Below are 27,837 nucleotides of genomic sequence, written 5' to 3' on the forward strand. Positions count from 1 at the left end.
GGGGGGGGGCGGGCATTCTGTCAAAGGGGAGGTGTTGCTAATAGCAGCCAATTAGATGACATCTGTCTGTTTCTTGACTTGCTTTGAAGACACTTGAATCTGATTGGTCACCTTGGCAGCAGCCTCGCGTACAATAGCTGTAAATGAAGTTTTCCCCACACTTGTACCTCCCTCACATTTCCCTTTTTAGTTGTGTGGTTTGTGTCAGAAGCCATCATGCAATGTATGTGATATTATGTTTGTGTGGTTTTAAGCCTTGGAGCACATTTGGTGTCTGTATTCAAGTGCACTTATCATTTTGTTGCAGAGTATGCCACAAAGGAGGAGAGTAAGGAAGATAGGTCCTTTCCTTGCACCTTATATTTTGGGAATTTTGATTTTATAAGAATGTTCCTAAAACTTTTTACAAAGTTTCCAATGTTCCCTAAGAGTAATATGGCTGAACACCTTCCAAAAGAAACAAAACTTGATATTATGGCGACCCTTTTGAATTCAGTACTTTCTGATGCACTCATCTGGAGCAATGGTGGGTATCTTGAAAGTCAGGGTTCTGAGTAAGAAATTTTGAGTCATTATCACTGGAGGTCTGTGTGCTGGCCTCTGCTCCGAGTTTAGTGAGAAGGATCAGCAGGCTTCTGTAAGCGTCACAGCACCCCGTCTCGGATTGTCTCAAGAGCATTATATGAAAGAACACATGTCACAGCATCTATTAGGGGACACAGTCAGTCTTCTGTGGCTGTAGAAGACTGACTGCGTCTCTTAATGCCTAGTGTCTAACCTCCTGGAGGCAGCCTCTAGGAAGTTGGACACTAGGTGAAACAGAAGGCACAACCCCGTCTATTGGCTATATGCCCCATCATGTACTGAATGAGCTCCGTTTACATAGCTTTGCTCAGTGTTATGCCAGACTTCCAAATTCAGATATTCCCTGAAGCAACCGTCCTGCTTCTATGTACCATTCTGGACATTCATTTTCTATTTGGTAGACTGCTTCCCCTGTATGTGAGCCATGTCTGTTCTCTTACCGAGTCCAGGGATATTGTAGTGGTTTCCCACAAGGTGGCAATTGAACACACATGGAGAGATCTATCCATCCTCGGTAATGAGACCTCACTACACTTAAATGGAATTTAAAGAGCCAAGGGCAGCATCTACCTTCCCTACCCTCCTCCTTCACAGCACTATCTTAAGTACACAATATTAGGTGCTCTGTAGCAATGAAGTAAATGCTTGTCCTCCATCTACTAACTGTTCTCACTTTCTGACATCAATCAACAGATTCGTTCTGTGGGCCTCAAGTCTATTCCAATGCTTCCCATTTCCATACTGAACCCTCAATAGCTGGCCTATATGGAGGTAGGTATTGTGAACATGTAGCCAATGCATTCTGGCTTTTTGTTGTGTTTTTCACTTGTCTGCTTTGCTTTACTTTGTGTGACCCCACAAGAAGTAACATTTAAAAAAAAAACTGCATTAGAGAACATTATAATTTTATTACAGGTATTTATATAGTGCCGACAATTTATACCTCGCTTTACATACTGCACATTCACATCAGTCCCTACCCTCAAGGAGCTTACAATCTAAGGTCCTCATGTCACATGCATACAGGGCCAATATAGACGGGAGTCAATTAAACTGTGAGTCAGGTGACAGTGCTGACCAATTAGTTCTCGCCATTTGCAAGCGGAATTCAAAATACAGAGCACAGGGCTGCTCTTCGCGGCAGTGTGGGGTACAGATGGGCACCAGCATTTGCCCAAAGGTAAGTATAGGGAGGGGGTAATTCCATGTTTTATCCAAACTCTCCTGGGAAAGCGGAATTACTCTTGAAGGCAAATAAAGTAAAAAGTCTTCTCTCAGCAGACAGAATAAGCATGAAAATATATTTTTACAATATGCAAAGTCTCTTTCAACAAGAAATGTCCGTATTATGTCTGTGAAGGTTCTCATTCATCCAGGTCATGGTATATCTGTAAAAAATAAGTCAAGGCAACTGGACTTGCTGTATTTTTTCTTGAAGATGTTTCACTGATCATCCAACCAGCTTTCTCAATTCAGAATGACTTGTACAAAAAATTATCTGGGAATAAATATGGTGAATGTTGCTCCAATCCACATAATCTGTTAGTCACAACCAGTTGTTGATTGCATTTGCATAATTGGAGCTAGGAGGTGTTATTAATCTGCCCAGAGAGAGGTGTTAAAGGAGCATTGTTTGTGGCAGAGAATAGCTTGAATAGAGGTGGGGGGCACCTCTATTCAAGCTTGGCGTCTCCATTCTCTGTCCATATTGCCCTATAACAAGCAAATTTCAACTTTTACTTCCATCTACCGGTGTATGAATCTGATCGGTAGCTTTAAAGCAGTAAAAGAAAATAATTGACACATCTAACAGTAAATCTCTTCACAAACAGTCATATGTATACCAAAGCAAACGGCAGAGTGGCTTACTTGCAATTTAAATTAGCAAAATCTCTGGTGGTTTATTCAGCATACCGAATGAGGCGCGAGGTTTTCAGGAGAGCCGTTCCTCCTTCCTAAGATGCTGCTGAGAAAAGGGGTAATAGCTCTCCTTAAATGTTGTGCCTCATTCTGTATGCTGAGTAAAGCTCCGGGGATTTTGTGCCTGAACCGCGATAAGCCTCACTGCCTTTCACTTTGCAGCTGTGCAGACAATCCCCCCATGAGAAGCATTTCATAAATAAGCCCATTGGCTTGCCAACACTTATGGAGCATTTCACTCTTGACACTGAAGTATATAAAAAGTAATTTAAGTGTTCTCAGAAATTAAAGCTAAACTCCGAGCACCAAAGCTGTCACTTGAAGCAGAACACAAGTATTTTTTCGAAAGCAAAAAAAACCCATCTCAAATGGGAAGTTGAAAATAGTGCATGCGTTGCTGCCGATCTCTGCTGCGTTTGCCATTTTGCTGAGTTTCCATTACCTCAGCGTTAGTGGGAAGTGGTGTCGTCTTAGAAAATCATTCATTCCTCTACTGTAGGAACTTTACATTTTTTGCCAGGAGATGGGCATGTAATAGGGTTGTTCGTTATCCCCACTCTAAAGGCCCATTCAGGCCAAATTAATGGAGGCTGCGCAGGGAAGCGTTTTCCAGTGGCGAGGCAAATTGCTTGTATACAATCAGCCCAGGTTGCACCACTGTGCTGTGTTGATGTGCACTGAATAAAAGTACTGCATGCATGGACAGCACAATGTTGTACAGTGGGGTAGAACCGCATTGCACAGCACTGTGGCTGTTAGAATGGAATGAAATGTCACTTGTAATATTTCAATAAAGTTCTAACAAAAAAGTGACCTGTGCCCTGATTGGCACTTCATCACTGTTAATGCCAGCGCACACCAACGGCAATGTGTTCAGCACAGTTTGCTGTTTCCTCCCTCTAAGGTTACCCCCATGTCCATTTCTTTTCAGGTTGATGGAGCCAAGGGCTTATTTACCGCGAGGCAAACTAGGCGTTTGCCTAGGGCGGCCGTAGTCAAACGCCTTGTTCAAACGCCTATGTTGTGAAGAGGAGGGACGAGCCGGAGCCCGTCTGTGTGTAGGAGTAGAGGGCGGCTTGCCTGCTTGTGAAGAGGGTGGGAGGACGGATGGAGGCGGACAGCGCAGCCGACGGATGGGATCGTGACTCAGAAAACGAAAAGCAGCCGGCGGCCACTTAATCGATCTTACTTCTTCCTGGGTCACAGAGCCGCTGTGACCCCGGAAGCAGTACGGCTGAAGTGACGGCAAGTAATCCCGGGGAGGTGGGGGGTATTGGTATCAGTGCGACCAGTCCCCCCTGAGGGGGGATGCTAGTAAGGTGCCGGGGGCGGCCGAAGCCTGGCTTGCCTAGGGCAGCCAAATACATAGATACACCACTGGATGGCGCTACCATTTCCTCTACTCCGCCGGCACGCTGCCTTGGGGTGCTTTTTGACTTTGACCTCTCCTTTTCCCCTCACATTCACTCTATCACTGAAGCGTGCCGTTTTCATCTGAAAAACATGTCTCGAGTTCAACGTTTTCTCACTGAGGAAATCACCAAAATGCTTGTCTATGCGCTAATCATTTCCCGACTTGACTACTGCAATCTTCTCATCAGCCTGAAACGTGCCCAGATTGCCCCCCTTCAATCCATCATGAACACTTCAGCCAGACTTCTCTACCTCACCTCCTGCTACTCTCACACGTCACTCCTCTGACAATCTCTGCACTAGCTTCCTGTTTCTTTTAGGATACACTTCAAACTTCTCGGCTTGCATCTCATCCCTTATTAGAAGATATACTCCAAATCGGCCCCTTCTTTCCATTAATAACTTAAGACTAAAGGTGCCCATACACCTTACGACCACGACTTTTGTCTTGCGATGGTCGTATGCTTATTGAAAGCTCGTACTATCTGCCCACCTTGGACAGGCAGATCGTACTTGCGATTCTTTTCAGGAATTCCCGCGATTGTCGTACGAGAATCGTACAGTGTATGGGCACCTTTAGACTCACCCGCACGCCCAACTCTTGTCTACAGGACCTCACCAGGGCTGCACCCACCTTGTGGAATTCTCTCCCACGCCACATCAGGCTCTCACTACAAGACTTTTTTAAAAAAATCCCTCAAAACGCACTTATTTAGAGAGGCGTATCGGCTCTCCCTTTGATTTTTCACCCTATACAACCTTTCCTTCTGCTCCCGTTTGACAGTACTGCCGAATCCCTCCCATTATTTGGTATACATCTGTAGTCTCCCCTTCCCCACCTCTGTATCTTTGGTCCCCTTCCTCCTTAGACTGTAAGCTTGTTTGGGCAGGGTCTTCCTCACCTACTGTTTCTGTATGTCAATGAAGCTTACTTGTTTTGTCTAAACGATTGTACAGCGCTGCGGAATATGTTGGCGTTGTATAAATAATTGTAACTGATGTGAACAGACCCTAATCCTTCCTCTTTTTTGCTATTTTATCAGCCACTTGTTAGTTGTTGAGCCATATGCAGCTACCTATCAAATGAGAATGCACAACACAGGGCAGAGCTGGAAGGAGCCTCATCGTTGTCTGCAGTCATGTGTATCTTATGCATATTTAGTAGAAGTGTGGAAAGCCTGTGACTACTGAGCTGTGCAGCCAGGAGAGATCAAGCCCAAAGGTCATAGAGAATCCCTGGTGCTGTTGCTATGCCTGCACAGCAGCTGGGAAAACTGTTGAGAAAGCCAAAAGATACATGGGTTTGCATGCATGCACTATCTTTTAACTTCCACACTCAAACATGTTTGTATGAAAAAAATATAAACTTTATTTCTGCTTTAGATATATCCATCAATAGCTACAATATTATATAAACTTTGTGTGCATCAAATGCCTTTGTAAACCCAGATATATCATGTAAAGATAGCGGTGACATCACTATGCTGTACATTGCCTATGCATTGAGAGACTGTCGGAGGGATCCAAAAAGGCCCCACCCATTACAGGCTGCCTGCAGAAATTTACAGGAGGGGCAGAGACGAGACCAGTCACCCTGCACAAGGCGAGAAAGCAGCAGTGAGAGGTCTTTATTACAGGAGGGGGAGAAGACCAGACCAGTCACCCTGCACAAGGGGAGAGAGCAGCAGTGACCCATCTTTATTACAGGAGGGGGGGAAGACCAGACCAGTCACCCTACACAAGGGGAGAGAGCAGCAGTGACCCATCTTTATTACAGGAGGGGCAAAGACCAGACCAGTCACCCTACACAAGGTGAGAGAACAGCAGTGACTGGTCTTTATTACAGGAAGGGGCGGAGAACAGACCAGTCACCCTGTACAAGGAGAGAGCAGCAGTGACCCGTCTTTATTACAGGAGGGGGCGGAGACAAGTCACCCTACACAAGGAGACAGAGCAGGGTGCCAACATATTTGCCCAGTCTTCTTCCAGTTTTGGGATCTTTGGCCATCTTGATTGGCTGCACTGTTATGATGCCACTTCTGCACATTTGCACACAGAAATTCAATGATTCCGGCACCCAGGGGATGCTGGGATTGTGCACTAAGCGGCACACGCGTTCTTAGGAAAATTGCAGGCAGGCAAGTAAGCGTCCTGTATTGTAGAAGAGGCATGGTATGTGTCTTCTGCAATCCAAAGCCTGGCTGTTCACAAACTCATTTTCTAAAGTTCCCCTTTAAATTATTTTACCATTTGTACCATTTTTATTTGTCTGTTTTCTCATACAGTTCAGTCAAAGTGAAATACTACATTGGCTTCAATTGGATATAGATTATTTCCCTTCTGTATTATTAATGAAATGTGTTCACTGGCACGGTTTTCTTTTCAGAGGAAAGGATTATGTGATTGTGTAAGTCAGAATGTGGTTGGTATGGTCAGAATTTGGCATCGACCACATCGATCCTTTCTGTCTCATGTCAACAGTTTAAACCAGTGTAAGGGAATATTTTACTGACACTTATTAACTAAAGTTAAAAACAGAAACTCTTGACAGTAAACAGCAAAAAGTTTTGATAGACTTTCTGTCTCTTCTCCCCAAAAAAACAAATCCTCCTTGATGTGTTTGCCAACTATTTGTTTTATGGCCACTGACTGCAGAGCGCACACAGTGTACATGCTCAGCATCTGTTAGATGCTAAGCGTAGGAGCCGGGTGTCAGGATAATGTAACTCCAGCCTGCGTACCCAGCAGTTACATTATCACTGGCTGACCTGTGGCTGAAGAATAAAGACTTTGGGCCAAAAGAACAGTAAGAGATTGAAGCAGTGTTAGGGAGCGGAGACCTTGCATCACTGGAGGAGGGACAACTCGGCTACGTTTGCCATATGCTGCACATACCCTCAAATTATGACAAATGCTGCTGCAGCCCACTCAGAGTTCTGCTCGCCACACTCCTTGCTTGGATGTACTAAAGCACAGACCTTAAACAGGCATTATACCCATGACACCATCAGACAAACACAGCTATTAGTGCGGTCAAGATGAGTATGAGTGGATGATCAGTGGCTAGATGCACTGCTTGGCCAAAAAAAGTCACCACCTGGATTTAGCTAATAGTTCAGAGCCTTCCATTGGATACTAGCCCTAGGTTCAGCAATGTTATGTGCCAAGAAAGAGGTCCGATGCCTACCCGAATATACTGCATGACCAGGAATTTTCATCAATGGATTTTTTCCTCCGCTGATAGCACATTGGGCATATTCCAAGATAATAATGTCAGGATTCATCAGGCTCAGATTGTGAGAGAGTGGTTCAGGGAGCATGAGGCATCATTGTCACCCCATTGAGAATCTTTGGGATGTGCTGGAGAAGACTTTCCAATGGTCCGACTCTCCCATCATCACTACAAGATCTTGAGGAAAAAGTAATGCCACTCTGGATGGAAATAAATGTTGTGACATTGCATAAGCTTATCGAAATGATGGCACAGTGAATGTGTGCCACACCTAGGCGTTTTATCGCGCAAAACAGAGATTTGCATTCAAGTCTATGGAAGCTGTTCACACCTTTGCGGTTTGTTGCGCAGTAGAAATCGCCTGTCACGCAAAAAGCTGTCTTTTTTATGGCCTGGCGGTCTATAAAGCCATTTTTTTTGTTTTAGCTAAAGTAGAGAATTTAAAACCCCTTACATTTTTTTGTGCGGTCTGTGGGAAGATATCCCTTCACTTCCTGTCCTGGAGACACAACAGAAAGGGAGTGGAAATCCACTGTTAGGGCTCGTTCACACACTACAATGTCATGTTTAGTTTACTGGTTTGTATTGAGATTGTAGTCCATTACAGGAGCAAGCTTGGAGCGGTGACTACTTTACAACACACACAGGGACCATGGGGAACAAAAGTAGCCCCCCTCCAGAAGAAAGGACAGTGTCAGCACCAATTCAGAGATGATTTGAGGATCTGCAGCCAAGTGATACACAAATAAGATACATTTTTGATAATATTTAGGGTATTTGAATGCATTTTTAAGTTTTAACCCCTGAGTTTAGTGTCCCTTTAAAAAAAAGGTTTGGGTATATGTACACACTCATTCTAACTGAGCACCATTTGAATGCTGCATTGTACCCGAGTATAGTTGGTGACCACGTGCATTCCTCTATGGGTAGTAGATGTACCTTAATACATTTGCTGCTCAATATACTTTTGTAGAACCCAATAGGGTTCTACATCAGTCACGGCTTTGTAGCTTCTGGCGTGTTTCTTTTTGTTTAATGTTCTGTGTTTTTTTTAAATTATTATTATTACTTGTAAAACTCATTAAAATGCAAAGTTAAAAATGATCTAGTAGAATTGTAAGTCGCAGTTTATCAATCAGACTAGTGTGTTTTTTGCCGTCAAATTGTTCTCTGTTTAGTAGGATTGATGGGGAGCTGTGGGACTGAGCTTGGCTGTTCTTGCAGAGCTCTGTATGGGGGAATCTGCTATCACACAGTTCTTTAATGTTCACCACTTGGCTGCGTTCCCTGTCCACCTGATGTGTGAAAAGGAAAATCTCTGTATAAAGGAGACTTGGCAGAGACTCGATCCAACTGTTACAGGGATGTATCCAACTTTATTTCCATGGTTCTTCACTTCGTGCTTTGTGGCAAAATTATGAAAGCTTGCGTGTAATGCAACTGTGTAAATTTCTTGCTAAGCTGGACTGAGTTATGGATAAGCTTATCCTCCTGTCTGTGTTTAGTATGTAGCAGAGAAGGCTTTACCCTTACCAAAATCCATGCTTTATGTTCCCAATGTAGCTTTACCCGTGCTTGGTTTTTGTGAGCGGCAGGTTTGCTTTATAATTGTTTTGCTGGCCACAGATCGCGGAGGATTTTCAGATATGCCCACAGGATCCAGCCACCCTTTGGGCTCTAAGCTGGCAAAGCAGGGTGAAGCAATGGGTACTGTAGAAGCTGCACCCTTAACAGTGAAGCGTGGGTAAAGCGGTAGTTATCGGTGCTGCCGATCAGCTCCATGCAGCTGATCTTTTTTCCATTGTCTGGGGAGCCTCTATAAATGTGGTGGAGTGTGTGGAGACGGCCTTCTTGGTGGAGGCAGGGCTTTTACACCTTTTGGGGAAAGCTGCCCCTCTGATGACTGGTGGGGTAATGTATGAAAAGCAGGAGAGATGGGGGAAGCACAGATCCCGAAAGTGTATGAAGAGGGAGTAGGGCGATGCTTACACTGCAGGTCCTCAGGTAAAGCTTCCTCTCCAGCAAGGAGCACAGGGATGACATCAGCAAATCTAGTGTGGCCAACAGTGGCAGCATTGCCTTAGATGATCTCACACTGCAGATGTACAGCTTTGAGTTGCAGGGTACTGTGTAGTCCTAATTACTAGAAGTGCACCGAAATAGAAATTTAAAAAACGAAACCGAAATTTAAAAAAATTGTCAGGCCGAAAATGTTTTTATTTTAATTTGTTCAACTTTTTAATATTTTAATTTAATGTTTATAAACTTTTTATATTTGTATTCATTTTTTATTATTTTTTTTAACTTTTAGGGGCTTCAGGGAAATATTGGGGGTCTAAATAGACCCCTGATATTTCCCTTGTAAAATAGAAAAAGAGATTGGAGAGACGGGTCCTCGACCTCTTTTTCTGTGTCCCCTGTTATCAATGAACAGGACTCCTCTATACTGAGTTTTCCTGCTCATTGATAACATGAGGACAGAATATGTTTACTATAATCCCAATCATGAATGAACAGGAGGTGATTTAGCGCAGTCCCATTCATTCATAATTGAGGGTATTGTACACATACCATCTTCTCAATTATCTACACTCACTGATCACTGACTGCTTGTACCCGCTCTCCTCTCCGCCCCCACACTGCTCTGCTGGACTGTGATAAGAGGCTGAGCGGTGTGGGAGGAGACACCGGCTGCTCACCGCGCTCTCCTCCCGCAGCGCTCGGCCGGCTGTCATTTTTTCTCCACCCGCTGGGACACAGCAGCGCCTAGCGGGGAGGAAAGAAAGAACGGATGCGCCAATGTATCTTCAGGAAAATGGCATTTTCGGCCGATATAACAGTGCATCCCTAACCATTACTAGGGATATACTGACACAGAGTATTTGGGCAAGTACTCGTACTTGCCCTAATACTTTGATACCTTCCCTGATACCGGAACTTCTGGTCAGAGGGAGATTTCCTCTGACCGGCAGAGCCGCGAGCGAACATGTAGGGAACATGTAGCCGGCTTTTCGGCCAATCAGGAAGCCAGGTAACTGGTATTGCCCTGGCTTCCTGATTGACCGGTAAGCCGGCTCAATGCTAATTGGGTGGGAAGCAGGCTTCCCGGCCAATCAACATCGAGCTGGCCAAACAGCCGGCTCAATGCTGATTGGTTGGGAAGCAAACCGAATGGGTCTGGCTTCCCAGGTAATCAAGAAGCCGGGTGGCTGGAAATAAAATGCCGCACAGCTTGCTGATTTGCCTGGAATGCTGGCTCCTTTCCTCCATTGGAAGTACTGGTATGTGTACTCTGTATCCGGCAAGTTCTGAAAAATAATTGGTACTCGTACTCAATACCGAAAGACTGGTATCGGTGCATCCCTAATAATTACCATTTCTGTTACCATGAGACACTTTTTCAATTTAGATACTCTTCTTTTTTTTTTTAGCTAAACTGTTGCCACTGTAGAATTGCCACTTTTACAACGTCAAGAATATCCTGAAATCTTTGTCTTATCTGTGTGTTTCCAACTCATTGCCATTCGGAGCTCCCCTTTTACTATGATTTGTAATACTGTGTTTTCTTGGTACGAGATGACATCACTTTTCTCTAACACATTCCCTTCAAAGTATATAACCGATTTCTGTATACACCTCTAGCCCAGTTATCTTAGGCGTCTCATTCTTGATAGCTACAGTTCAGGTTTAACAATGACCCGAGAGTGTTTTATATTTTGTCTAAATGACTCCTGTTAAAATGTAAGATGAAGGTCTTGATGATTGTATTCTCCAGCTACAGTGACATGATTTTTTGTGGTTTTCAGGGTTCACCCCATCACTAGCTGTTCAACCACAGACCTCTGGTGGCCTTAATGTCGACTTTGATTCTGTTTTTGGCAACAAGTCTCTCTCTAACATCAATGTAGACTCCGCCGGTAAGAAAACATTTCTACTTTCTCTTGCTAAATGTTAGTAACACTCCAAGCTTCAGAAGGGGAAACGGAATAGTTGTAGGTGATATTCATCTGAAATGTATTGGCATGAGGAAATAGAGGAGATTTAATCCGAGTGATGCTTTTATTTTCAATTTACACTGAAAAAGTTTCAGGTATAAGTCCAGCCAAAAGTTCTTTCTTAGTTTTGGATTAAGGGAGGTACGGCTAGACACCCCTGCTATCTGGGGATCTGTTCGAAAGATTTACCTTCTGGTCCAGCTGATGTTTTACTGGACAGGAAGTGATCCCCATCTTTTTCACAGGCAAGTCAACAGATAGCTGAAGTTGCATGCAAAGATCATCTTTTCTAGTAAAAGTCTAGTTTGGCTCCACCTTTGGTACCTTCCCATGTTTATCACCAGGCAGATTACAGTATTGCTAGGGAGGCAGGAGGAGAGGAGCCGGGCTCAACTTTTTAAGGAAATATTTGCATATGATTTAAGTTGCCCTCATGTCTACAGGTGCATATACATCTTTAACCCCTTCGTGGCGGGAGACGTACACTGTACGTCCCGCCACAAAGTGCCTATATGACTGGCCACGTACACTGTACGTAATGAGTTATTTAAGGCTCTGTAATGGCGTTAAGCGCTGATTCTCAGAGGTTACCAGTCATTAATGAATGCCTCAGTATAGGTTCACTTTTAAGCTATTGGTCTGTGATTTCTTCTATGTTATTCTTATTAAAGACACCCCGTTTTATGGAATCTGCAATGTTTTTCTTTTGCTAGAATGTTCTGTGCTTTCTGGTATTCTGCGTCCAGATAGAATCAAGATCCTTGTATTTTGTTTTTAAGGTTTTGACGACATGGGTGGACTCCTCAGACCAACACTAGCTTTACAAAACGCAAGTGCTCCCTCCAAAAACGCACCATCCAAGCTGGTGTCTGACGACTTGGACTCCTCGCTGGCCAACTTAGTGGGCAGTAAGTTTGGGAATAGCTCTGCTTTTTTCCCCTGTAGTTAGGCATTAAACTTTGCTCATTCCCTTGTTTTTCTCTCTTAGATCTGGGCATCGGGAACGGAACAACAAAGAAGTGAGTGTAAAATTGGACTCCAGTTTTTGTTTCTTTCCACTTCCTGTGTGAAATAAAAAAAAAAATCAAAGTACTACTTCCCCTCTCCACACTCCAGCACTGTCCATGGCTTCCTCCTCAATCCAGAGTCAACGGTCCTTTTTGGGCAGAACAGTCCTGTCCTGCCCATTTCCTGTCCACCCAGTGTAGTGGTAGGGCCCCATTCACTTGCAAATGGCTGCCAGTCTCAAGCCGTCTGCTCACAGGTAAACGCAGCATGAGTCCTTACATGCGAACAGTGCAGAATACATTAGTCTCATGAGGAATTTGCGAGACTTTGCAACCTGGCCCCATTCACAAGTGTGAATGGGTCCTTACCCTAGGGTAGGGGTAGCCAAACTCCGGCCCTCCAGCTTTGGTGGAACTACAAATCCCATGAGGCATTGCAAGATTCTCACAGCCACAGACATGATTTCTGGAGAGAGATGCCTCATGGGATTTGTAGTTTCACAACAGCTGGAGGGCCAGAGTTTTGCTACCCATGCCCTAGGGGGTAAGTCATAACATGCTTGATTCACAGTACTCCTAGACTGAGCAGTGCTCACAGATCATTACATGCCTGAAGTTCTGTTTTACAAAGTGAGTCTGTTTTTTTTTTTGCTGTGTCCTGTTGGGGAGGTTTCTCTTTTCACTTCCTGTCCTGGAGGTGCAAAAGGAAGTGAGAGGATGTCTCTACAAAATTGGGTTATTTGCTAAGTCATCCAATGTGAATAGCAGAGGTTTATAAACTGAGCAGCTCATGCAAATAGTTGCAAGGAAGTAAACTGTAACATCTGTCCCCTTTATGGAAAAAACCCCCAAACATTTCCTTCATTTTATCCGCTAAATCGGGAACAGCAACAATGACAACCTCTTTTCCGCCGTATAACTGCTGCACGGATTGACAACATTGCAGCGATTTAATGGCAGGCAAAATAACATGGTCACAGGCGTAAAGCCGCGGACTGACGAGATCACCAGGTATTTTAATAAAAGAATAAGTTCACTTTTAGAAAGTTACAGCAGGAAATGTTACTTGTAGTTCAGCATTTCCAGTTTGTCTATACTTTATAATGATCTTTATTACCTACGTTTGCAGACAGGAACTCTATAGCACAGGCAGGCATGCTTGTTTTTCTCCAATTATAACCAAGTTTGTGATCATTTTCCACACATCACCACTTAGTGCATTTCTTGAAATATTTTGTAGTGATGTTCATTGGAATCAACCCGGAGAAAAGAGACTAACAGGAGGAACTAACTGGCAGCCAAGGTTGGCCCCCACCACCACCTGGAACCCAGCCACCCTGGTATTGATCTTTCCTTTTTAATGACTGTAAGGGTGTGTGTGTGTGGAGATTGCATGTTTTCTTACAGTCTGCAAACATTGCAGGATTAAAGGGCAGCTCCAATCAAACAGTTAAAGCCCCACTGACTTCTTAAAAGAAATTGCAGCCATTATTCCGGTTACAGCAATATGACAGCGGTTTAATATCTTTGCTGTCGTACCTTTGCTCATGGGCTGCTCTGCCACTGCTGATGGCAGAGCTATTGGTGTAACTCAGCAAGGGGGCATATTGGACCACTGTAGCGGGATTACTGCGTTCATGACTGTGACAGTATTAGTGGCAGTCCAGCATCTGTACGCCGGTGTCATGGTTAAGACTTTGAAAAGCTGTCATTTTGCTGCACCCTGAAATATGGGCGTATTTTGTTCTAAGACTTCATTTGCTCTTCAAAACCCAAAGCAAATGGCTAATTATACAACTGAAATCCATATATGTGACCTGTATTGCCTGCAGAAGGATTTGCAGGTCGGTCCATCCTTTCTTGTAACAACTGCTTGAACAGAGGTGGTGATTCTGACCAGTGAATGTGGATAGCAACACCGACCGTATAGAATGACTAGATCAAACCGTGTATGTGTTGTGTTTCTAATGTGTTTTTAGCTCTTAGCATTTGTTAAGGTATTTATATAGCAGCGACTATTTACTCATAACCATAAATCAGGGATGCACCTATTCCGATACTGGTATCGATGCCGATATCGAGTCTTTGGGCGAGTACTCGCCCAAATGCTTTGATACTTACCTCCGATACTGGGACTTCCAGTCAGATGGAGATCTCCTTCTGACCAGCAGTGCAGAGGGAGCCAGCTTCCTTTCCAATCAGGAAGCCAGGAGGTGGGTTATGACCCTCCTCCCGGCTTAGTGATTGGCTAGGAAGCCGGCTTCACTTGTTAGGCAGCCTGGCTTCCTGACCAGTCAGGAAGCCGGATGGCACCTCATGACTCGCCGCCCAGCTTCCTGATTGGTCAGGTAGCCTCAGCAAGTGAAGCCGGTGTTCTTTCGCTAGAACACCGGCTTCACAGGCATTTAGGAAGCCGGGTGTCATGATCAGTCAGCAAGTTTGTATTCAGGCTATAGAAGCTGCCAGGCAACCAGCATTTTTGGGACGTGGTAAGCATTGGCAGACTTCACCTATCTCTTTCAACAGTTTATATTGGAAACACTTAAGGAGAATAGATATCGCTATTCGCTGTCTGACAGATGCAGTTTTTACACTAAAAAGAGCTGGTGAAGCCTGTGTGTCCCGCAAAATATTCTCTGCATAAAGCTGTAGAAATCAGTCTAATTGGAGGAGAGGCTGGTCACATGACTTTGGTCAATGAGTGGTCTCTCCCCCTGTCCTCCTTTCATTGGGGAGGGGGGTTTCCCGAAGCTAGCAAAATTTGAGGGAGCATTTGTAAAGCACGCTGATACATGATGTTTGATCATGAAGGACCCGCCATTTTCCAACCCCCTGAATGTTAGTTCAAAGTGAGCTGCACGCAGTAAGTAATGCAAGGAATCCTTTAGTCCGAATATATAAAAATCATTGAACTCTACATTCCATAGTCACCTGTGTATTAGAAATGAGGCTGAGAATGGTGCTGAAAGTCAAACGGGCTCCTATTCCATTGCACAGAGCAGGACGTTGGGTGGCTTACGGGAGTCTGAGAACTAATCATCCTTGGAAGGCCGCTCCTGTCCATTGAGAAGTCTGGCTGCAGACAGAAAACTTGTCACGCTACAGAGAGCTCTAGATTATGGTGTCACCTTCCTGCAATGTATAATGGAGCAGGGATGTGTGAATTACAACCATCAATGATGTAAATAAATTAAACATGCCCTGTATGCAGTAGAGATGGGTATTTATTCATGCAAATAGATGAGTTGGAAGGCTAAGCTCACATTCAAGACCCTCCAGCCATTGCAACATATCAAGTCTGTGCCTTACATGCTTCAGATGCCTTTAATGGCTGCCCGCTACTCAGCACTCCGATATCCTACCCGTGTGCAGAGGAGATGAAGACAGCTGTAGTGGTTGGATCCATGTATTCTCCCCAGGATAGATCAGACCCAGTTCACCAGCCCACTAGCAGCAGGAGTCATCATTTAGCCTACTGTCCATGATCGGGTAGCTTTGGCGGAATGGGGCACAATGGGGTCATGTGACTGAGAGTTAGAGGAATGGTTACTCGGTGGATCATTTCAATGTTTTGGGATAGAACTCCATTTTCTATAGGAATGCCTTGTACTGTAATAGAGATTTTACGGTATCATCCGTTAGGAAAGTTTGTAGTTCGTGGGAGGAGATGGATCCAAAATGTTGAAGATGAAACTAATGTTAAATGTTTTTTTTTACCGTTTGCAGTCACATTTGAGAATTCCCCAAGATCACCAGGATTTATCAGGATTATACATAGCGCTCTATAGCCAAGTTATTAGGGTTCTCCCGATACCAGTTTTTCAAGTACAAATACTTTCCCTCAGGTACTCGCCAATACCAATTACCAATACTTTTTCTTAAGAGGGCAAGTGACATTTTTTTCTAAAACAATATAGATTGATGCTTTTAGGGCAGTTTCTTTTCATTATGAAGAACTCTAACTCAATACATGATTATTCAGCAATGGAGAATGCCAATCGGCAATAGTGGACTACAGATCCCATCAATCCATAATTTTACAGCAGTGGAGAATGGCAACCGACTATAGAGGACTACAAATGTTTTGTTCCCCATGGTCCCTGTGTGTGTTGTAAAGTAGTCCAAGCTCGCTCCTGTGATGGACTACAATCTCATGTTTAATGTACTCATTTGTATTGAGATTGTTGTCCATCAAGGGAACAAGCTTGGAGCGGTGACTACTTTACAACACACACAGGGTCCATGGGGAACAAAAGTAGCCCCCCTCCAGAAGGAAGGACAGTGTCAGCACCAATTCAGAGATGATTGGATGTTCTACAGCCGAGTGGTACACAAATACATTGTTGTTCATAGTTGAGGTACTTGAATGTATTTTTAAGATTTTTCTCCTGAGTTTAGTATCATTTTAAGGATCAGTGAAGCTTTGATTGAGCAATTAACTATACATTTCCCTCCAGAGTACCTTGAGGAGGAAAGATCAACATTGGAATCTTTCAGGCTTCATCGGTTTCCTTTAAAATAACAAAATCCATGCCACCAGCTTGGTCACCCTATAGGCCACAGTAGCAGGATTGCCCCTTCTTTGCCTGTTAATGGAAAATGTATGGGGAAGAGTTTGCATTTATACACTATATGGCTGAAAGTTGTGGGCATTTGTCCGTCACTCCTTCCTATATGGCCAAGAGTATGCAGCAACATTTCCAATTTATTGAGTTAAGGTGTTTCCAGTTTGAGTACTGTTCATGCTACATCACACACATTTTAGACCATTGTGCTCTTTTATCCTTGTGGTAAGTTTGTCGAATGTCCTCTTCTGTTAAAGCATGACTGTGTTCCTCACAAGATCCATAAAGACATAGTTTGACCAGTTTGGTGTGGAGGAACAAGAATGTCCTGCACAGAGCCCTGACCTCAACCCTACCGAACATGCATATAGATTCTTGACCTGACAGATATATATTATTCACACACACTAATACTCTCACTGTGTTCTTGTGAAATGTTGATGTGTGTGTACTGTTTAAGTTTTTGTTCTAATCTTGTGTTATTGCATTGAATAACTGTTCGTCCTGATGAACAATGAAACAGAATGGCATGCATTTTCCATCATACGTAAGTTGAACAAAACGAAAACTGCCTTTCTTGCTGTGAATTGGTCTGCTTTGTATTAACCTCCGGCGCAGCACAGCCACCTCACACTAATCAGGTTTTGATTGTGTGCTTAGAGATTTGATTTTCCCCATTGCACCTCCTCTGGCTCTCCCTACATCCTTCCTTCACTAATGGCATGGAGTGTTGGCACCTGGTTACTGTCGCTTACACTGCTACACTCTTCTTCCTCTGTGCTTGGTTTGGATTCATTTACTGAATGATCTGAGCTATGAAAGACTTAAGAGCCTGCCACAGAGGCAGCACTGCCTGCAAGTGTATCCGTGGTGCCTTTCTGTGGGACATTGGAGCCCAACCACCTAGATCAAGTCTTGTGTGTCGCGTTCTGAATGTTGTAAAGTAAACCTTGACACAAATGGAAACTTGTTCCCATTTTATTACATGATAGTAGACACTAAAGCAGCCATTCTTAACCAGGGTTCCTCCAAAGAATGTTAGATTTACCATGAGCTGTGGCTCATTGCCATCCCATTAGACAGTACCTTCCTAGTATTGGGGCCAATGCTATTTGGAAGAGCCAGTATGACACCAGAGATCTTTTTATCTGACTGAAAGGGTGCTTTTTTTTTTACCACTGGCCTCCTATACGGTGCATTTATCCCACTGGCCTCCTATACGGTGCATTTATCCCACTGGCCTCCTATACGGTGCATTTATCCCAGTGACCCTTGAATTGTTTTTAGCAGGGCTTTCACTAGACATGACAATTATTTCTCTGGTGTAAATATAAGTTGAGAAAGGCTGCTCTAAAGTATCAGCATGTATTTATTATGGTTTGCGAATGTGTTTTTCTGTCTCAGAAACCCCATACCCAAATCGCACAATTTCAGGTGTTATGGTAGCACCCCTGACTCCTAAAGTTCGTCACAAACTTAGGTGAAATCAAACCAGACATTGACCCATTTTTGAGGTCATCTTCACTGCTTTGCTTAGCAGCTATGACGCACACCATAAGACAGCAGGATACAAGGCTCAGAGCAGAAAGCAGAGAGGCTCAGTAAAGACTAATTTGAGTTTAACATGCAGAGAATTATCTGATGGTCTACTTAATAGGGCTAAGTGGTTTGGATTATTATATTATTATGCAGGACTTGTATAGTGCCAACAGTTTATGCAGCACTTTACGAGGAAGTACCATTATTAAAAAGCCTCAAGGCAGGACGGTCAGGAGGGCCCTACTCATGGGAACTTAAAATCTAAAAGGATGACCCTGTCAAGTGAGGAATCATTTTTTTCAGGGCTCATCTTAAATGGAAAAATGTTTTGTGACAGTATTACCTGGTGTCCTGTTTTGGGATCTCAAGAGTTCCAATTAAACATAACTGAAAGCATGAAGTCTTCAGAAAGAGATTGTTAGGCTAATGTTGATGCCCCAACCCAAAGGATGTGCAACTGTGATTTAGGCTGCAACAATACTGCGGCTCATTGAAACCTACCTGTATCAAAGCAACTCATGGTGTTATCTGTAGGAACAAGTTTTTTCTTTATCTTTATGACCTGATTGTTTTAAAGAGCACATGCATGAGGTGTTTCCTTTTGTTTTTATAGGGATAGTTCTCCTTTTCACAAAAAAAAATGAAAAGGTGAACTAATGTACAATTGACCCTTGTCCACTGCCAACGCCAGGCTTGATAAAGGTCCTTACATTTGAAAACTTCACTACACAGCCCCAGGAGCTGTATAGCGCTGTGATGCTGGAAAAGGGAGTGGTGGTTGGTCAGTGGGGCCTCTCTACTGCGCTTACCAATGAGAATCTGTTCTGAGCTGCCTTTTTTTTGCGACAATGTACCAGAAGAAATAAAGCTGGCCACACACATAGATTAGCTGCAGATTATGGTCAGATGGAAAAAGTGCAACAGATTCCCCCATCTACGCTAAACTGTGTGGATGAAGCAATCTCCCACTGGGCCAAGCGTCTGTATCTTGCTAGTCGTAGCTCATTGGGAGGTTTAATGGCCATTTATGATATACCAAATTAGTTGTTTTTTTCTTCGTTTAAGCTTTTTGTGCTTTCCTTGATGTCTTGTTATTTTGGATTTGTTTGATTTTGTTGATCTCTGATAAAATGAAACTTCCTTCCTTGATTTGCATATCTCAGCCTGAGTTGTGGAAGCTGTGTCCAAGAATAGGCAAAGGACTAGTCACCAGTATTACCCGTAGGCTTCCTGCTGCCGATCTTTTCCCCTTTACTGATCCCATTCCAGGAAAAAGGAAGAACCCACAAAAAAATAATTAGCATCTGTCATTGTTCCACTTTTAATAAAACGTAGACTTTGCTTTTTGATTCAACAGAATATTTGAAATGATAAATGAAAATGGCAAGGATAAAAATGATCAGACCCTTTAACCTAAAAAAAAATGTTTGCATTCTTTATATAAAGCATTTTTCCAATACAACAAAAGGAAAAAGGAAGTGCACAGGAAAAAGGCATAAATCAACTAAGTAGGGCACAAGGTAATAAAAATCATAAAGGCAACATTTAGCCATATATCTTCCCAGGGTAAAGGTAGGAAAGACCCAGGCATCTCCGTGGATCTGAGGGAACTCGGGAATACTGTACACAGGAGAAATGCAGGTGTTGAGGGTCAAGCCACAGAGTAATTATCTGTCACCCAAGGTAGCTGCGCCCGATCAAGAAAATTTGCAATAGGGAGAATAGGCACGAGGCCTTAAAACAAAAGGCAGCAATCCCAGGGGGTCCCATGTTACAAGGCGTGAAAGGAATGTGCACAGTATGCCAAGAAAGAAGAGCAGAACAGAGAGAAGACGATGAGAAGAAACGCAGATTTCCATACAATTTTTAGGAACAATCACTGCAAACGAGCAATTTCTGTAGCTCTCAATGAGATTTCTATACCTGCCAACAGGTACAATAGTTTGGCTCACTCAGCTGGAACAAATTGCTCAGGAAGTCTCAGGTTTGAAGGGTGCTTTCTGCAGACGGCATGATCAGCTTCTTCCATAGATAGTAGTCAGATCAGGGCTCACAGGAGGCCACTTCATTTTAGTCCCATGTTTTATTCTTGGCCATTCCTGGGTGCTTTTAGCTGTGTGTTTTGGGTCATTGTCTTATTGGACAACCCATGATCTGCGACTGAGACAGAGCTTTCTGACACCGAGCAGTACATTTTGCTCCAGTATTTCTTGATAGTCTTTAGATTTCATTGTGTCCTGCACAGATTGAAGGCACACATGCAGCAAAGCAGCTTCAAAACATAAACACTTCCACTCCATGTTTCACGTAGGTGCGGTATTCTTTTCTTTTCTTTTGAATGATGATACAAACAGCAGGCTGACTAATTGTCTCCAAATAGGCTGAATGACGGAATACAAAAATGAAGACGTGATACTAATTACAGAAAACAATTTGAAATATCATTATGATCCAATTATATATAATCTTTTCTAGGGGTACCACCAAATCTTTCCAGGACGTTGTCGGATCTTTGTATTATAAGCAGTAATCTTTTCACATTTTCTGTGCTTTACTCCGGGACATACTTAGGCATGCAGGCATACATGAGGCAATTTCTTTAAGCCCTCATTCACATTTACCAAGTAGGTGTGATTTGGAATGCCTGCGTCAGGGGCTTGCAATTTTCTGCAGCAGGAATTCCAAATCTTCCATTTGCAAGCAGCAACTGTTACCTGTTCGAGTTAAATTCCTAACTGCATGTAATCGTATTGTATACAGTTAGGCCTCATTCACACTGATGAGAGACAGCCCATACCAGGCCGCTCCTGGGAAGGACAGGTGCTGCATGTGATTTGTACTCGCTGGTGTCTGTACTCGTACGCAGACGGGATGGATCCTGTCTGCGTCCGAGCAGACACCCGCACGGACGTGCAGTTCGGCTGAGCGTACGGCCTCGTCTCCCATAGAGAAAAGTCGGCTGCTGCGTACAATCACACGCAGCACCTGTCCTTCCCGGGAGCTGTCCGATATGGCTGTGCAGGCCAACTTATCAGTGTGAATGAGGCCTAACGTGCGGTTTGTCAGCATTCTGTCACCCGCTCGTTTACTTGAATGGGTGACGACTGCCGCTTGTAAACGGCAAATTAGGGATTACTGCTGCAGCAGTTCCTAATTGCACCTACTTGGTAGGTGTGAATAAGGGCTTAATATCACTTTTCAGGAGGAATGAAACATTGCTTCAATTAGCCGTAAGGCTACCAACAAATTTGTCCATGTTTGTAAGGTGTATGTCCACGTGTTACCCAAATTTACCCCCAAATCCCCCTCTCTGAATCATGTCCCATTGTTATTTATTTTCCTTGTTCCTATAGCAAAAAATTGCTTTTACTAATACTCTGGGACATCATCACTGGGATTGTAAATTTCTTGGGGAAACAGCTGCTAGGATGTCTGTTGTCATTGGCATGTGACATGCCCACAGAACTACATTTCCCAGGAGCCCTTTTCCTGCACATATTATGTAAACAGGGAGCCAAGACAGCAGTTTTGCTTGGAAAGACATCAATGAATGCATATGGAGTGGGACAAAGAGGGATGGGGAAAGGTGGAGTTCTGTAGTCCAGCAGGCAGGGCTGACAACTCTGATTGGGATTTCAGTGCAGCACTGTGTTCTCGGCTCAAACAGGAAGATAGAAGCTTACGGAATTTCTGGAAGATCAACAGTAATTTAAGAGAACATAAACATGGGGTGATGTGCATGCATTGCAGTGATGTGCCGAGTATTCTTTATTTTACCCTGACATACTCTATAAGCCAGGCTCTTTAACTGGAATATTCAGAGAAAACAAGCCTTTAGATGGACCTGTATGAAGGGCTCTTTATTGCAGTAGCCTACATTTGTGTCCAGCCCATATAGTCAGTGTTCTGTACAAGCATAACGTTTTATAGATTGTGATATTTTCCAGCAGCCAAGTCTTGAGCTGCCGCTTTGCATACAAGAAGTCTTTTTGAAATGTATTTAGAACAGACTTGCAGGAGATGGCCGCCTAGAGCTTTCCCTTTATAGATTTGGGTGCTGCAGTGTTATCTGTCTAACGCAGGTGGTTGGTTCTGCTCTGTGCTTGCTTCAGAAATGTAACGTTCTCCATGCTGGTGAGAAGGAGACTTTTTAATTCACTTGCAGGACCTTTTCATGAATTTACCAATTTGAATTGCATCTAGGAAACCATGTAGCCTGTTGCTTTGGATCGGTCACACACACTTTGCCAATCTGCATGGCCATTAGTTTAGGACTTGCGTTGTGCTTTTATATATGATGGTTATGTGTAAAAACTGATTGGTTATCTTTGTTACAACAGGCACCGCCAATCATGGCCTATCCAGCCACAACGCCTACAGGAATATCTGCATTTGGAATGGTAAGCTCAGTTCCCTGTGCAAACTATTTTATTTTTGGATTGTAGTGCGGTATCCCTTCGTTTTGCCATAAGTATTCAATTTGGAAAATAAAAACAAAAGATGTGAGGACCCCCGAATATGGTGCTGCTTTTATTATTTTTTAAATTCCCCTTTACTTTTCCTGTAAATTTCGTTCCAATTGACTCTCATATGACCTCCCAGTTCCCCATCCAGCGGCTGATGGCTACATTACCTGTAGTCCAGATGACTTTAAAGGGTGAAGCCATGACTGTGTGCTGATTTCTTGGTAGAGTGAGGCTTGGCCTTATTTAACCCAAAAGTTAAATATCTGCGGAGGACAGTGTCTACATAGTGGGTAACAATCCTCCACCATACCAAAATGTTTTGGTTTTGTGTACACTATAACAAGAGAGATGCTAAATGCCATAGAAAGAAGAGCCTTTAAAATTATGGAATTGAATCAGTATCTCTGGGTGGCTTCTTGTTTGTTAAAGTGCTCCTTTGTCTAGACTATGGACAATAAAGTTTTACATACAGTATTTCTAACAAGCAGTAAGCATTAAAACAAAAAAGAAATCCTTGAAATAAGCCATCCCTGCCCTTTCTAGAGGCTTGTACTGTGAAATAATTAATTTTCAAAGATCACAACAAATACTTGAGTCAGTTTTCAGTGCCTCTGTTGGGGACTTTGAGGATTAATTTCATCACAATGCCTAGAGCTACAGAGGTGGCTATGGGCTTGATGTAAAGGAGGACTATGGGGTAAGTGTTTTTCCCCATAGTTCTCCTAAGGGTCACGGGAGGGCATAAACTAGCGTCCTCCCGTCACCCAAAGCTCAGTATATAGCGAGCTACAGCTCACGGTATACTGAGACCGCCGCAGCCGGGACAGATTCCGGCATTACTGTCAAGATCCACCCAGCTGCGTGAGTGACAGCGGGCTCTGCCTATCTAGAGGCAGAGCCAGCTGTACCCGCCCCATCCATACTGCCAGACAGCGCTGGAGGATCGGACAGGAGAGGGGGGGAATCCCTGCAGGGAGCCGTGAATGACAGTCGCCACTCACTGCAGGGACATGATCTAGAAATCAGCGAGCGACTGTATGTGTTCGCTCAATTCACGCGTCGGCTCTAACTATGAGGATGAGTGAAAATCACTCACCTCATAGTTCTCCTTTAGAGCCGATTCATTATTTAAGTACTTGAGAGTGTATTACTGGGTACAGATTCACTTAAAAATGTCTATTTTTTTTTTTTCCACTGTCCATTCATCTTACTATATATTCATAAAAAATACATTCATCCTTACAAAATTATATCAGGAATTGCCGTGCATTCAGTAGCAGTGAAGTGACATTTAGCCAACATGCATCTGGTCTGATTAAAAGAGAGCATATATTAAGAAAGCATCCTGAGGTATACGTGGTCAGGGATAATAGATGTTAAAGTGACACTAAACTCGGAAGATAAACCTTAAAAATGCGTTCAAGTACTTTAACTATTAAAAAAAAAATGTTCTTTGTGTATCACTCGGCTGTAAAGTAGTCACCGCTCCAAGCTCGCCCTTGATGGACTACAATCTCAATACAAATAAGTAATCTAAACATGAGATTATAGTCCATCACAGGAGTGAGCTTGGATCGGTGACTACTTTACAACACATAGGGACCATGGGGAACAAAAGTAGTATTCACCCTCCAGAAGGAAGGACAGTGTCGGCACCAATTCAGAGACGATTTGAGGAACTTCAGCCGAGTGATACACACATTGTAAATAGTTAAGGTATTTAATTGCATGTTTAAGGTTCAAATCCTGAGTTTAGTGTCACATTAAATGTAGGAGAGAGAAGGGTGTTTTAATCATTTTTTTTCTGCTTTTCTTCACAGCCTCCTCAGATGGGAAATGTGCCAGTAATATCACAACAAGCATTAATATACAACCAACCTGTAATGAGACCACCTAATCCTTTTGGTCCTGTATCAGGAGCACAGGTAAAGCAACCCCCGTTAAGTGTACCTGTCAGTCACGTCACTCAGCGTATCAATCCACTTGTAGCCACTGACACGTCAAGCGCTGAGCAGCTTTGTGGCAGCAGTCACGTGATGTGACATAGAAAATGGCTCCAGACAGATACTCTACTGAAAAAGTAAAGGCTCATCCAGCCGTGCCTTTAAAAATACAAATAAAAAATGAGTAAAATCTTATGCCATTGAAGACGGTTCAGAGCAGATTGTGTTATCTTTGTATTTTATTATTTGTGGCGATAGATTGGAAGAAGTCTTTCCCTACCATGCTGCATCTTTGTGTAAAGGATAATGCGCAAAACCCATAACCGTGTCTGAGTTTGTGACCGGTGAGAAAACCGGCTGATCTTATGTCACGGACAGTGTGGGCTGAGAGTAGTGTGGAACGTTGCCTCAAAAGTCAATCAGTTTTCTGCTAGTAGTTTTGTTTGTAATTTCCCCCCCTCAATGGTCATGAGCAGTGTTGGGATTGTTTAACAGTAAAGGGACTTCTATTGCTGGCCTCTTTTTAAAAATGTATCTGGTTGGTCACACACAGAACAAGCAATGCTGTAAATACGCCAGCAACTCAGACATCATTAAAGCCAAAGGATCAGCATAGCAGGCAGGGAACTAGCATTGTACAAAGAAGATTTCTGGAATCGTAGCCTCCATTATTCTCTCAAGACAGATTCCTTTTAATGTAGCCGTGTCATCAGTGTGGGTGAAAAAAATTAAATAACTGGCGAGTATAAAGTACACCCCAACGCTGGTCTGTTCTGACCAGAGCAAAGCCAGTGGTACTGACCAGCCTTTCCCACTTCCTACAAGCCTTCCTTACATTCCTATTGGCTCATCACTTCGACAGGATGCTTCATGGACCAGTAATGTTGGAGTCTCTGAGGGGTCAGCAGACCTTCAACGTACTTGGCAAGCTCCATTTTCAATTGGTAGTGGTCATTTCCCTACTCCGAAGTGTCATACTATGTGGAGTGACATCACTTGTAGCACTTGTTCTCTAGCAGCTTTCTTTGTGGACTGGATTCCATATCTGCACTCAGTTATAAATGTTAAGAAAATAACTACAAATTAAAAACGAATCCATTTCTAGAATTCTACATTTAAAAAACATTTAAATTGACCAAAATCTGTTAATTTCTTCTTTTTTTTTTTTAAAGTGTTTAAGCTACTGAAGCAATTAAAACCAAGCTTTCGAAGGCGAGATTCCTCTTCTGGCTACTGAATACTACATGAATGTGTACAAATCTCCCATATTCCACGTCTGAGGTGCCTGTGTTGGCTCCTCTGGTTGTCTCATTTGGGTGTTGCCTTCATTTTCTGTAGGGAGAGTGCCAGCGTGGAATAAAAACCTGGGGAGAGATGCTTCAGCAGTTGTAGCCAAAATTTAAAAAGACACAGCAACTTTGCAAAGACGTTGTCACTTTGCCCAGAATGAGCAAAGGGGCTCCCTGACCCACCTTGCCAACACTCAACAGCTCTTTCGTCCATCACAGCATGCAACGTTACCTAGGTATGGGAAGCATGTGACCTTGTTGGGGAGTAGCGTCCAAACGCTAGGCCCGAGCACTGTTATATGTTAAGAGAAGGGATCCGTGGTGACATCCCCCTAGCTGTGGAGGGCAAGTGAGCACAAGAAGGGTAGAACTTTTACATTCCCAATTCAGAAGTGAGAGCAGGACGGATGTATCCGATTGTGGATGTCCTACCATAACAGCTGCAGGTTTCTCTGCACAGTATAACAATTCAGTATATTCCTTTGAATTTGTAACCATCATAAGTAACACATTTTCAGCACCACACTCTCTAGAAGACTGATTAGTAGGTCTTCTGGTGGGTGTAGTGCTGAAAATCTGTTGAAGGTGTTGCTCATGATGAGCCCTCTGGGAAGAGGAATAGGTTTAGTAGAGCGAAGTGAGTGCCAGACGCATGGTTAAGAGTTGAGTTCAATTTGTATTCATCATGGAAGTAAAAACGATAGTCAATCCATTTTGGAGGCTCACCTGATCACCCTTCCTTGGAGCTTGTACAGATGAGTGTTGGAAGAAAACTGGACCTAGAGCAGGAATCTTGTAGCTGATTTCTCTAGCATGGATTGAGGGCTTACCCTGGTCGCCAGTCAAGCAGGAAACTCGGGAAGCAAGGTGGGCTTGGTGGCGTTCCTTTATGGGGGTGTTGCAGCAGTATAGGTGGATATGGATTGTCATATCTACATGTTAAAGTGGAGTTAACGGGATCGGGATAGTACAGTGATACCTCGGTACACGAATGCTTCTGTTCGCGGACAGGAAGTTTGGCAAAATTTTGCTTCCGTTCGCAAACTCGGCATCGGGTGACGAACACAACCGCAGCCATCTTCCCCGCTCTGACACATGGTCGTGGCTTCCTCTAGTCGAGATCGCAATCTGATCACAGTTTGATTCGGTTCGCGACCAGAATCGTGGAACGAATTACGTTCGTGAACCGAGATACCATACCACTGTACTTGATTAACCAAGGTATTGGAAATGCTGCAATAGTACATGCTGGAGCATTTGTTTAATATTGCCTACCATCTCTATGGTTTGGCCAGTCGTGAGCTGATTGATATCATTACATGGTGAGGAAACAGTGTCTTTGGTCTTTCTATAGCCATCAGCTGTGGGAGCCCTATCCTCCCCCTCTTTTATTTTTTTTTCCAGTTTGTTTGAATGAGCTAGTCTAGGAAGTGTGCACACTTGCTCCTCTGTGTATTTTACATCATTCATTCTCCCGCTTCAGACGTTGATTGTGGCTCACAGACCATTCATCAGTTCGGAGAGGGAGAACCATAAATGCATGCCAGTGTCTTTCACGAGCTGTTCTTTTTAAAGTCTCTCCGTTGTGGTTGGAGCAGCTATTATGTGACCAGCATTTAGTTTAGTTCCCCTTGTACTAGCAATGCCACTTCTGGGAGGAGATGGCTGGACATAATTCAGGCAATTAACAGACAACTTTAATGGGTACATGTCGTCTGAGAATATTGGAGGCCAAGGTTTTCTAATTAACACATGAGAGCTAGCCTCACACCACTATTTGGGCACATCACTATGATTGGCATCCTCACAGGCCAGGGGGACTATGCAGAAAACATTGAGTTAGCAAACTGCTTTACCATGAGAAGTCATACTTCGTATATTAG

General features: G+C 43.4%; 1 protein-coding gene across 5 annotated transcripts in view; it reads left to right on the top strand.

Annotated features, from left to right (window-relative positions):
* Nucleotides 1-27,837, top strand: part of PICALM (phosphatidylinositol binding clathrin assembly protein) — a 97,210-nt gene that overhangs the window by 60,456 nt on the left and 8,917 nt on the right. For 2 of the 5 annotated variants that reach the window (XM_018553262.1, XM_018553266.1), the window contains exons 14-22: nt 1,279-1,356; nt 10,957-11,067; nt 11,925-12,053; nt 12,134-12,164; nt 13,196-13,198; nt 13,393-13,492; nt 17,241-17,264; nt 22,597-22,656; nt 24,543-24,647. In XM_018553262.1, the coding sequence (XP_018408764.1) occupies nt 1,279-1,356; nt 10,957-11,067; nt 11,925-12,053; nt 12,134-12,164; nt 13,196-13,198; nt 13,393-13,492; nt 17,241-17,264; nt 22,597-22,656; nt 24,543-24,647 (641 nt within the window). The remainder of the gene's footprint in view (nt 1-1,278; nt 1,357-10,956; nt 11,068-11,924; nt 12,054-12,133; nt 12,165-13,195; nt 13,199-13,392; nt 13,493-17,240; nt 17,265-22,596; nt 22,657-24,542; nt 24,648-27,837) is intronic. The other 3 variants (XM_018553264.1, XM_018553263.1, XM_018553265.1) reach the window with 3 other exon arrangements.

Source organism: Nanorana parkeri, unplaced genomic scaffold, assembly GCF_000935625.1.
Source record: "Nanorana parkeri isolate BGI_ZX_2015 unplaced genomic scaffold, ASM93562v1 scaffold114, whole genome shotgun sequence".
Lineage (NCBI taxonomy): Eukaryota > Metazoa > Chordata > Amphibia > Anura > Dicroglossidae > Nanorana > Nanorana parkeri.